General features: G+C 35.8%; 1 protein-coding gene across 3 annotated transcripts in view; it reads right to left on the reverse strand.

Annotated features, from left to right (window-relative positions):
* The window catches only part of syt7b (synaptotagmin VIIb), a 159,732-nt gene that overhangs the window by 31,870 nt on the left and 114,222 nt on the right, over positions 1–13,640 (reverse strand). For 2 of the 3 annotated variants that reach the window (XM_038283871.1, XM_038283873.1), the window contains one exon: positions 7,346–7,468. The exons of the other annotated variant lie outside the window; for it this stretch is intronic. In XM_038283871.1, coding sequence (XP_038139799.1) covers positions 7,346–7,468 — 123 coding nt within the window. The remainder of the gene's footprint in view (positions 1–7,345; positions 7,469–13,640) is intronic. 3 annotated transcript variants of the gene reach the window in all.

Below are 13,640 nucleotides of genomic sequence, written 5' to 3' on the forward strand. Positions count from 1 at the left end.
ACTATTATGTTATATATGATCAAAATAATGTCAAAGCATTCAACTACATCAGCCTAATGGGTTGTGTAAATAGTCTCTAAAGAATTCTCTTTAGCATAGTTTTGCTTGGACACAACACATTATTATCTTACACCAAATGAAACCAAACAGAAATGTTTTTTACTGGAAAACATCCCATGTCTTGCATATCTTACAAACACATTTCAGGCGAGATGTCTGGAGCCAGTGATTTCTTTTGGGTTTATTCATGTTTATTTCCCTTTTAAATCTCTGTGTGGGGTGCATCTCTTAGCTCATTAAGATGCAGCTCCGGCGTGCAACGGCCGCGTTCTGAGGTGATAATAACAAAAACAACCTTGCAGCCACCAGCATTGTTATCCTCAGGTGGGTGATTATGTCCGGCCCACCGCAGGGCTTTGTCCAATTCACCACAGTGACACATATGGACTAATATACCATAAAAAATCCACCTCAGAGATCAGAGGACCCTTTAACAGAGCTAAAGAAACAATGGGATTTTCAACATATTCGATTTAGGCATCATTTATGTCAAAGTGTAACCATACACAGTCCAGATTTTTTATATATATTTTTTAAATGCCTTATTTAAAATAAATCCAGTTGCCAAACTGCATTTATTGTAAGTGTACCTTTTAAACAAGGAAGCTTCAAAGTCAGTCAGCGACACATCAGGAGAATCTAACAAAGAAAAATAGAAAACAACACCAGCCGAGGATGATAATAACTGACAAGACACAGTTGAGCAAGTCTGTGGCCAAACCTAAGGTATAAAGTAAATACTGGAAGCCAAAAAAGCTGAGTGTTGAAATGTATTAGCAAAGAAGGAAAGCTGAAATAACTCTTACTTTTAGGGAAAATAAAATTTTTTAAAACATTGCAAAAACCGTCTCATGTCAACACCCAAAATTGTAGTGAAGAACACACTTACAGATTCATTTTGATAAAAAGTAATCTTTAAAATTGATGGCTGCTTAGAAATTGCCAAAATTCAATATAGACATGAACAGGCTTTGAAATTAAATTTCTAATTGAAATGTTTTAGTATTAACCATAGGTTATTTTGATGGCAGTTTTTGAACCCCCTTTTGGCTTAAGATGCTATCTTTCCTCTCAGCTTAGCACTAAAACAAACTCCTGTAGAATATAACCAACTGACTTCACAAATTTTCTTTCGACCTCTGTATTTATTTTGACACTTGAAAAGATCCACAGGAAAAAAAAACAGTAAGATATTTTCAAACTAACCTAGGGAGTGAAGCTGAAAAAGAGGAATGTGAACACCAAGGACGTGGCCAAAATAATAGCTAGCAAAACAGCAAAAACCAATATAAAACCAAATTGAAAAATATAAAGCCGGCTACAGAGCTACAGGAAATTTAGGAGAATCACGTGTAGATATTAAATCAGCATGGTAATGTACAGGAAAAAAAACTTTACACTTAATACAGTAAACTAGATGCATTGTTAAGCAAAATCATTGATAAAGCTGGTCTGATTAAGGGTGGTAAAACGCTGTAGAAAATGCCTGCCTGTCATATTGATAACGTTAAAGCTAAATCAGGCATTTTGATCTACATTTTTGTTGGAACCCCTGGTAAATATGTGTAATCAGATATAAAATAAATCAGCTCTTGTTTCTGTTGCATAATAGGCCGAGAATATGGTTCAAAACTTGTCATTAAAGATATAGTGGATGTTAATTTCTGGGTGGATCATCAAAATACGTGGTCCTCCTAATCATTCTGCTTATATGTTTACGTAAGGCCATCCTACCCATTTCAACTTAATGGTGGTGAGTCTGACATAGTGGAAAAATTTCAAATTCTTTTGGAAAGTAAGCTTGCATGAGCGAAGCAAACAGCAACTTTTAAACAGAGCGTGCACGAGGAGAAATAGACTCGTCCATGCCATCACACGCATTTAATAGGCATTCCCTCTTGGGAGTGAGTACAGGGCTGTGCATGTGCATTCGTAAAAATCCTCCACTATACCATATTCCATAGAACATGTGTTAAAGTCATTTTCATCACAGCTATGGTCATACAGTCTGTTTGTCAAAACACACTCATAGTGTCCTTACAGCAATGTAAGCTTATTTTCAATTCAAGAAGGGGAAATATGCACTAATCTTGTTATGTCTAGTGTTTTTCTACTCCATATTTGCACCATATATTTGTCTTTGCACTGCTCTGAACTTGCATATCAATGCGTTTTGCACCATGTTTTTTTTTCTCACAATGTTTACATTTGATCACTGCTGCTGCACAGCTCATTTACTGTCTAAACAGTACGAAACAAAATCTTATTTTGTATTTTGTATAAACTGTGTATATAAAATCTAATTAATTATATATCAATAATTTGCTTTTCAGCTATATGGTTGAGAAAACAGTAAAGTTGGACTAATATGTTCATGTTAACAGTGGATGAAATGAGTCAGCCTGCTGTGAGAGGGATCACTCATACTAATGAACTTCCTAAACTTATTAGTGATTCTGTGGCTCATCTCAGCTCCACAGAGATTATAACCTCTTATAACACTGCACAGCCCACGCCTTGACTGTTTTGTTTCAGTCAACACAGTTTCCTTCAACATCATTTCCAGGCAGAGTAAGAACCAAGTGGCAGTTATTATAGTGAGATATCAGTTAAATGTTTTTTTTTATGACAGCTTATAATGACACAAGATGTTAGCTGCTTACAGTAAATAATTTTAGCTGAGGTTTATTATTTTATCATTTAAACTTTTTGTATTTGCTATCTGTTTCTTTGTATTTTTTTATTATTTGTGTTGCAAGCTATATTTGGCAACATTTTTGTCTCAAACCTCCAGTTTTTAGCCTATTTTCGTCTTACAGCATATTTATCCAGATGGCTGGAAGCAAATCATTTCCTTTTATTTTCTCTCTCTATAAAAGTTTCTGACAGCTACTTGCTTTGAGAAACATAATCTTGGTGGAATTATCCCGTTGCATCTTGGTCAGCCGTGCTAAACGCTTGTTACAAGAGCCAGGAGAAGACCAGCAGACTACAGCTTGCAAAGTGACTACAGAGGAAAATGGAGGAGAGGGGCAGACATTGATGATGATGATGATGATGATGATGATGATGATGATGATGATAAGCTGTTATTAGATATTAGAACAATGGACCACCTGGCCTCTAGATGGAGGCTAGGTGATTGGACCAAGGATAAGCTTATTACCTTTTTAAAACTTGAATATTTTAAGACAAGTTTTAAAAGCATAAACAAACTCGTCAATTTTGCATTAAAAATAACTGGGAAAAACATCCATCATATTGTTTTCTTCAAAGTCAAGCTTCCATTTGTTTTATCCACCACAAATTCACAGATGACCCAGTTAAAATAGCATGCTTCAATGCTCTGCTGAAAGGTTTAGATGAAACACTGTGTGGCTTTGATATCTAAGTGAAAAAAAAAAAAATACAACAAACCCATCAAGACAAAAAGAAAAACACAATACCAATGCAGGATTGTGTTGATGCTTATCCGGAACTGTGCCCTGCTGTCCTTTGCCCAGCATAGTCAAGCAGTGTGCTAAGCACTTCATCCCTCAAACATTGCTGTGATAAGAGAGAAGTCTGTTCAGTCCTTTGTTCACCAGCTGGGAGACTGTGTTAGTCTCAGAGTGCTGCTGTGAGATCACTGGTAGATGAGAGAACTTAGCATATTTTTAGACGCATGTTTCATGTGGTGAATCTTACTTCTAAATAACGAGGGGGCCCTTCTCCTGTGTATGCGACTCAAACATCAAAGGAGCAGCTAAGAGTTGCAGTCAAGCAGATTTTCAAAGGTCTGGGTGGAGACCAAAGCGGACATGAGAGAGAACCCCTCACTCCCTGGCCCCCCCACAAAAAGAAAAACATGAAATAAGAGATAGAATAATGTGCTGTTATGTAATGTAAAAATGGGAGAAAGCTTTACATTGAAAGAGAAAAACTGAAAAGCTTTGAGAATAAGGATAATCAACTTTATTGGTCACTGTAAATACACATTACAATGAAATTTGATCTCTCTATTTAATCAATTCCCCAGGAAGGAATGAGCAGCTTGGAGCGCCTAGGGTTTAAGCATCTTGCTGAGTGCCCTAGAATGGCACGGTTTGTACCAGCTTTTTGCAGCCTTCTCAGAGTCTAAGCACTTTGCTTAAAAGACTACACCACCACTCCCACATTTTTAGTGCAAAACAATGAAGAACTACCTTTAATTAGGGAGAGAAATCAGGTAAAAGCCAAGGTCATGTTGTTCACCTCTTTTAGGAATTAGGAAAGTATAAAGAGAAAGCAATGATTTTAATTTAAATCCTTTTTTTAGGGTTAAGCTTAGGGTTTTCCTGATGATAAACACTGATTTTAAAATCTAAACATATTTACATTTATCAGACTTTCACAAGTCTTCTAATAGTGATCTAACTTCATTTAACTAAACTTGCATAGTGACAGATGATGCTTTCGCTTGGTGTTAATGGGATCATACTCTGGATGCTGCATGGGAATCGAAAGCTAGATGTTAATCACTATAAATTAATGGATCAGATCATGATAAATTCCAGCATTTGTGCAATATCTGCAGCCTATTCATATTTTATTCTTTTACATTAATATCTACAGCAGTTGATGACATATTTAACTCCGATAGCTCCAACAGCTATTTGGTATCAGTATGTGAACATCACCAGACGTAATTAGTTAATTTAACATCTAGCTCAGTTGTTGCCTCACTAATGCTCAACTAGTTTGTAAAACCAAGTTTACAAAACGCAGATTTATTTAGGTCAATTTACTTTGATGATTTCACACATAAAATAATAAAAGAAAATTTATCTATCTTGTAGTATTTTTTTCTGGATCTCTAATCCCTTTTTACAGCCAAATTACTGTCAAAAATTATTTTCTGATATGGCTTAGATAACTTTTGTTGGCGTTCTGCATAAACAGAGTGTATATAAAATGAAATTTCATTTTGTACAGTTTCAGACAGTGGATGAGAAACAGCTTAGCAGCAAAATAAATATTTTAATTTCATAAAGGGCAGAAGTGGTCAAAAAACATAGTGCAGAAATCCATTGCAGCTGAAATACTCAAGTATAATAATCTAATCAACGAACAATGATGCATTTCAAATTAAGTAAGAGACCTTCTTGAATCAAAAACTGTAGCAAAAAATCTAAGATGCATTTATGTCATATCACTCTCTTTTTTTTGTAAAATGCAAATTTGATATTCAGCGATGGGTTACCAATCAAACAGTCTCTAAATAAATTGGATTTCATCTCTAAAATGTTTGCCGACGTTAAAGGTATCGTGCAGGAAGTTGTTTTCTAGGGTGGATCATCTAAATAAGTGGTCCTCCTAATTGTCAATCGTCCAATGTGCTTGTCCCCATTTTAAATGAATTTATCATTTTCAATGATAATTTCAAATAAATATGATTTTTATTTGTAGTTAGTGTTAAATTAATATATTCTGTGCTAAGAGGGTGGCAGGGGGAGTTATTTCTCGGCAGGCAGGTATTTCTCGTCATAACAACGGTGGTGAGTCTGACGTAGTGAAAAAAATTGTAAATCTGCTTTTTGGAAAATAAGTTTGTAAAACAGCAACTTTTAAACAGAACGTGCACAAGGAGAAATGTGCATGCCTTCGCATGTGTTTAATAGGCGTCCCTCTCAGAAGCGGGTACAGGGTTGGCATTTTTTTTTAAGTGAAGAGGGCGGGTCTTTTGAAAAATTCCCGAAAATCCTTGTCTATAGCTTTAAAAGAAATGCAAACCTGCTGAAAATGCAGAGCAATCTTCTCATACTGTACAGTGCAAAGCTTTTTTTTCTATGTGCTCTAATAAATATCCAGATCCCATTCTAATAACCAAATCAAGCACATTTATGGGTAGTAGATATGCACATTTGAATAATTAGCACAAACAAAATGATATATCAGACCTGATAACTTTTGGATCTAAATTAAGTATGTTTGAAAGTCAGGTGTTAAGTGGGACACAAACAGTTCTATTTTCATTGTGGTCACAAAGGAGGCATTGGCACAGAAAATGAAGAGAGATTTTGTTAGAGACAGACGTCTCCAACGTTTTTTCACCCTAATTGTTTTATTTTATAATATAGTGTATTCTATGGGCTTGGCAGAAATCATAGATATATCTAATCAAATTAGAATGGCGCTACCTTGTTTTGCTGTATAGTGTGTGAAGAGGTTGTTGTGAGAAGTTGAGGTTAATCCTGCTATTTAGAACCTAATCTAATATACATCTAACTGTCACTCTGATTCTGTCAGGAAGGGTTGGAGGATGGGATCAATGAAGAAAGTCTGCTAAGATTCTAAAATAAATATTTTGTACAACTTTTATATTAAATTATAAATCATATTTTCATCTCTTTTTTTTCCATTTAGTTTTTAGCGTTATGAAAAATAAAGTCCCTTAACAGATGGCCGCTCATACTGAACTTGGTTCTGTTGGAGGCTTCTTTCTGTTAAAAGGGAGTTTTTCTTTCCACTGTCACCACATGTATGCTTGGTTTGAGGGAATGCTTTTGAATCAATGAGTCGATGGAATAGACTAGCTTTCCTTAGATGGAAAACTTTAAACCAATCTGACTGTATGATCTGGTTGAATGATCTCTGTAAAGGGCCTTGAGATAACATATGTTGTAAATAAATAAACTGAATTGAACTAAATAAATAATATTTACTATAATCATTATTATTCTTAGATAATTATTAACATTATTACCTTCAAATTCATGGCGTAGAACTTCACTTTATTAAATCGGCTCTCAAAGTAGAACACGCAATCTGCTCAAGGACAGAACCAATCCGGTTTGTGCATCTTATCATTTGTGCAAGCAATCTTTGTAGATCATCCACAACATGCCTTCTTATTGCATGTACAAACTTATTTTACACAAACATTTAGCCCTTCCTTTTACAATACAAAAATCAACAATCAAACCAAGAAGAAGCTAATGGTTTTAACAGATGACATACTGTAAGATGCTTTAAGCACTGCATTGACAATCCTGAGACAACATGCCACTGTAGAATACACACCACATAAAAATTTGTTTCCAAAGGTTCAAGATTCCACCTCTATTGAGGATCTCTTTACTCCACAACATCCTAATGGATCCACTGAAGTCCAAACTCAAACACTAATGACTCAAAGCTCCCATTTCAACCAAATCTCAGCTGTTTTGTGTGTATTAATAGGGACTCAACACAGCATAAGCTTTAAAGATAATCTCATCTACCCTACATATTACGCACACATTCACGTGCCTCAGTCCGTAATTACCTTTTCTCTGGTGTAGTTTCATTTTCTTTGCTTGCCGGAGCTTCCTGAAGATCTGGGAGGTTGGCAAAGTCATCCTGTTCAGCCAGCCCGATTGCTAGAGACAGAACAACCATCTTCCCCTCACTGGACACACACATACAGAAACAAACAAGGCATCACAGGACCACACACAGGTGGAATATGTAGACAAATAGCGACACGCCCACATATTCCAGGCAGAAAAACACACAGACAGGCAGTGACAGGAAACACACCCAACACACATTCAGTTGGTGTACAAACAGAGAGTGGGAGAGAGGTGGTAGAGCGATGTAAGGACACCACTGTTTCCTCTTAACAAAAACTTCAACCAGACTTTACTTTGCAATTTAATCAAAAATCTGCATGCATTTATTAATAAATGTGAGGAAGATCATAATCATCATCTAGAAATCATGAGGTTTTACCATTTCATTACTTATTTATAGCAAATAAAAAGAGGCATTTTATGACTTAAGGAGATTGTGAGAGCATATATAACAGTTATTAATACAATATCAGCCTCTTTTGTGCCTATTCACAAATTTAAGTTATTGGGATTGTTTCCCCCCTTTCTAGTGTTTTCCAATTTCAATCAGTCAAGTGAAAAAAAAAAATCAAGCCGTTCCTTAATATTTTTCCTTTTACATCTCAGTAGGTATGTATATTCAAAGGTTAGACAGCCTATAAATCACCACACAAGTCTTGATCTCACGTCTTATAATGAGTCAAGCCGTGGAGCTTATGATCAGCATGCTGTAACAATAGAAAGAGCAGCTTGTTCTGGAAAGACTGATTGCTATTGTGCCGATTTATATGTCACATACTGAGTCTTTCTTTTTTTTTTCTTTTTATTCTTTAACACTGAAATTAGGGTATGTGTGTGTAACATACATTTTATTATTTTGAGTTTTACTCGAGATAGCAGGAGATGATGGAAGGCGTTCCTATCCTTAAAATACAACAGGAAGTATTACACTTAGTGACATCTACAAGGTATCTCTTGTTATAATATAATGTGTCATTGCAGAGTTTAAGCTAACTATATTTATTCATTTGGTAACATTTTGTAAAGGCAAAATATTTTTTTCTAACATAATAACTAATGGAGAATAAATCCCTAGGTGTTCACTATTCTCTAACAATATTTTCTTATTTTAAAAGGAAAATTTTGCAGCCCTTGTTCTATGGTCTTTGTTTGGCTGTAAATCCTGTATTGTGCTTAACCTTCTATGAAATTAGCTTCCTTAGAAATCAAGCTGTGATTTACCAGTGAAGCAGACCTATCAGTTAGGATTCCAGTACCAAAACAAGCCATCATCATTGTTTGTTACACCCCAATCCCTAGAAAAGTGCACCATAGAAAGTAGTTTCTAGCTAGAACGGCATTTTTATATTGTGATTTAGTGAAATCCACTACACAATTTCTAAATATTTCAGATACTCCAAGGCTAGATTTTATTTTGTGGAATTTAGCATCAAGAAAATCCATCGAAAACAAGCAGTAAACCTTTAACTTATTTTTTTTTAAATAGTAATGTACTTTCATAGGTGACAATTCATGAAAACAGACTCAGGCATGTGTCCATGCTTTTATAATTGCTTCAACCACATATTTTTTGAAATACCAAACAAACTATGTTAGTATAGAGCAATAGGGCTCCTACTTTACAGTAATTTTTCATTTGTAACAAAATAAACTTGATCTCTGAAAATATCCACAAGGTGTCTTGCAGTCAGTGCAAAACAACACAGATTTAAAGGAAATTGGGTCTTTATAGAAGCTTTAACATTATGTTAGACCGATTTTTCCCTCTGAGAAGTTACTGTACTGATAAGTCACAAAAGAGTGACACCCATTCAAAATTTCTCTAATGCAAACAAATGTCCCACCACTGCAAGGCATTGTCCAGTCAAAATGATTTATGAAGCAGTGACAAATGTTCAGTAATAGCACAAGAACATACAATGGAAATATCTCAAAACTATAAATGCTACAACTAGTAGCTACACCAGTCAAAAATGTGTTTTTTTCACTCAGGATGGGTGAAAGTGAATTGTCAATATAATTTCCTAATGATAATAATTTCCTTTAGGTAGAATTTCTGTGTTTTACTAGTTTATTTGTACAGATTGGCCTTAATGACTAAACAAATGTCTCCCTCTGGCATTTTACTTCCTATGAAATGTTTCTCAAGTCCAGTAAAGTGAGTATTAATCCCACAGTAAGGTGTAGTTTAATGTTTGGGGAATTCTAACAACAAATAAAAAATTATGTTTAATTATAGTTGATTATAATTATATAAAACCTTAAATCAAGCTAGTTGTACATGTTTACATTTTGAAAGCATACCTTCAATTATTTTAACTTAAAAGAAATTAAGATTTAAGTAACAGTTTTACTCAATTTAATTTCTTACCCGAATTAGAAAATTCTCAGAATCATCTATCATCTTTTTACACAGTTAAATAGATAAAATGAGGCAGAGGAAGAATTAAAGATAAAACAGCATTAAATCACATATCTAATATAATTGAAGCAGACCTAATAGAAAACTACAGCAAGAGAACAACAGCTACAGTCTTTCCAAACATGGCAGAAGCTTGCAGATATTTTCAACTAAAGATATTTGTCTCTTGTATTCTAAAGACAATTACTTTTTTTAAAGGAGGCTTTGCCTCAGATTGATCTTTAATGGTACATTTACACATTTGTTCTCTGTTCTTAATAATATTAATTAAATCAGAAATCATAGGGGGATAATCATTTAGAACTGAACACGTATGAACAAAAAAGTAAAAAAAAAACATGCAAAATAGTGCAAATTCTTGTCCTTTATTCAGGACTGGGTCACCGGGGCAGGAATCTCATCAGAGACTCCCAAACCTCCCTCTCCCTATACAACTTTTCCAGCTCTGCTGGGGGAGACCCAAGGGACTCCCAAGCCATCCAATAGACATGGTCCCTCCCACCAGTTTGTCATGGGCTGTTCCCTGGGCCTCCTCCTGGAGGGAAGTGACTTGGACACTTCCCAAGGTAGACGTCCAGGGGAAATGTCCAACCACGTAGGCTGACTGCTCTCAATAAGGAGATTGACTCTACTGTGAGCTTCTCTTGGATGTCCAAGGTCTTCACTCAATCTCTGAGGGAGTGACTGGCCATCCTGCAAGCAAATCTAATTTAAGCAGCCTGTATCCGGGATCTTGTTTTTACAGTCATGATGCAGCTACCATCATCTGGTCTAGGGTAGAAACATAGACCAAATTGGAAATCAAAAGCTCTACCGTTTTGCTCAGCTCTCTCTTGAACACGACGGACTGTTGCAGTATTGGCATTATAGCGGCAGCCACATAACTCTGTCCATCAATCTCCCACTCCATTGTCTCCTCACTTGTGAATAGGACCCCAAAATACTTGAACTCCTCCACTTGAGGCAGAAACTCTCCTCCAGCCTGAAGGGGACAGTCACTGTTTTCCAGTTGAGAACCATGGCCTTGGAGGTGCTGATTCTCATTCTGGTGGCTCCGTACTAGCTGCAAACCACCACATGGATACTGTAGGTCTCTGGAGGAAGGAGCTAGCATAACCATTTCATCCTAAAAAAGTTGAGAAGAAATCCACTAGTACCTACACCAGACTCATTCAAGGTCAACAACTTCCCATTCCAACTACAAACAGTATTAGTGAAGCACTGCTTACCCCTCTGGAGGCTCTGGATGGATTCCCAGAATCATTTATTTATTTATTTTTGTATGTACTGCTTTCCTTCTTTCTTTGCTTATCCATATTGTAAGTAATCTCGGATTGGTACTGCACTCCTAGATTACTGAAAAATCTGCTGTTTTAGTGCCCATGAATTTGGTATAAAAATTATAATCAACGAGACAAGAAACAACATTTCCAAAAAGTTAATTTAATCCTTCACTGATGAGGCAAACACCAAGCGAGACGTGAAAGTGTGCCTAAAGCTTAAAAGTATGAAGGGAAGTAAGGTAGATCAAAAGCTTCTAAAAATTAAACTCGGTTCATCCTCTTTTGATGTTTTCTGCAGTTTTTTCCACCAATTCACTTTCTCTTATCTCTGCAAACATCACATTTCTTTCTCTTCTATTTGCCATGCACCTTCTGTAGAGCACTCGTATCTTTAATTTAATTCTATTTGTAGCAAAGTATTGACAGCAAGAGGAACATATTTGCACTCAAGAGACAGTAGCCCACTGGGAATGCATGAATAGGATCCTCATGATGCTCATTGATGTGCTGACTCAATTTGAATAGATGGCAGTAAACGACACGTGTGACCTAACCGAAGGGCACCAAAATCATTACCCCGTACAGCAGGTCTTTCACACATGATACAAATGGGAGAAAACTGCTATTTTTAGTTGACCATACCATAAGTTGACAAATGCATAATGTTAACATTCACTATGGGGGTCAGAAACTAATGTATTTGCTCCACTCACATACATAGGGACAGAGAGTGCAAGCATTGAGACCTCAATATTATGTTGCAGCCTGGAGACAATGTTAATAAGAGGAGCAGCAGAAGCGGAGGAGGAAAGAGGTTTGGTTATTGATGCGTGGTAGAGTGTATGTTTATAGTCAAGAGGGGAGGCAGGTGACGGGGAGTGCATCATTCAAGTCAAGCAGCAGAGGAGATCTCACTGGGTTCTGTAACACAAACAATCAGGGGCCTCTATTCTCTGGTAGCTGTTCTGTCCTGGAAATTGTTGGCCCTAAAATCCCTTTCTGTTCATTGAAAAGCATTATTTTATCTTTAATAATTGTCTACCTATGATTTAAAAACGCATTTCCAACAGGCTAATATTGGTTCTTGTGTTGAAGAAAAAATAGGATTAGTCAATCACTTGTTATTTTGTTCAAACTTAATCTTAAACAGTTTTTTTCCCGTTTTATTTTACAAGAGGTTACTAATTGTGTTTTCTCTTTTACAATCAAATTCAATATGGTAACCAGTTTTACACTGTGAAGTGCTCATCTCTAATACTAAAGTCATAGGCTTTTCCATACATGTTCCCGGGCTGCACAGTCCTCTCGTGATAAGCACTGTTGCCTCCCTATGTTCTCCCTATGCGTGCATTGGTTTTCTTCAGCTACAGTAGCTTTCTCAAATGGCAAAAAAACCAAGGATGTTAGGTTGATGTCTATGTTGTTAAAGGTATTGTTAAATGCTTGTAGGCCTACCTGACCTTGGACAATGAATCAAATTCAGCTCTGGTGCTAACTCTGTCATATTTATGTTGAAGTATTTGCAAATACATTAATGATTATGCACTGTCCTAATTCAAATAAAATAAAATTAAAACAATAATTTACCACACTGAATATTTAAATGATTTGAGGATTCAGTCAGGAGGGATTTTGGCTATAGATGAAGGATGGGCATACAGATCCTTTCTAAGATTTAGTTAATAATTTGGCCACATTATTGTCTGCTGCTGATTTTTGTCTTGTGCTTTTTTTGGGGGTTAAAATTGCTTTCCTGTAACTTTTTTCTTTGTAACCTTTAGCATTTTAGCAATATAAAAGAGGTGAGCCTGTAAACATTTTCACTGCACCAGGGTAATCCATTTTCCACCAATTTTTCAGGGATTAATTAGCTTTCAAGACCTCCAGGGCTGTTTCCATTCTACAAAATATTTATCACAGTTTATTTTATATAGTACTAAAAACTGCACTTTAAATGAAACTAATCGTATATAGATTTATATCTTTTGCAAGAACACTGAAATAACCAAATAAATTGGTTAGAGCCAATATCTGTTCATAAAGGTCCAGCAGGCAGAATAAAATGTGACGTATCCTTTCACTCTAAAATAAAAAAAACTATATAAATACTTGCAATTGTAAATTTTTTCTGAAATAAAGCTTTCATCAATTTATACTTAGGCCAAAATACTGATGAGTATTATTATCATTATTATATATATATTTTTTTTGCCTTTCAACAGGTATGGTGGAAACTACTTATATAGTATACCTGGCACCATGTAGCAGAATAAGAAATCTCAAAGAGCAACAAATAGTTGTTCCTCATCCTTTTCAAAAACTCAACAACAGTCAAGATGTCACATCTATCTCCTTGAAAGGGATTATTCCCGGAAGGACATAATCATCAGGATGTCAACCCAGAACTATATCTAAAAGACTCGAGATCTCAGTAATGAGATTCCCAAGTTGAAACAGTCAAACATGTTTGTAGGCGAATGATCAGCTGGGGATGCTTTGCATTTTCAGGACCTGGAAGACTTG

The sequence above is a fragment of the Cyprinodon tularosa genome, unplaced genomic scaffold, assembly GCF_016077235.1.
Source record: "Cyprinodon tularosa strain WSP-4 unplaced genomic scaffold, ASM1607723v1 ctg197, whole genome shotgun sequence".
In the NCBI taxonomy this organism is placed as follows: domain Eukaryota; kingdom Metazoa; phylum Chordata; class Actinopteri; order Cyprinodontiformes; family Cyprinodontidae; genus Cyprinodon; species Cyprinodon tularosa.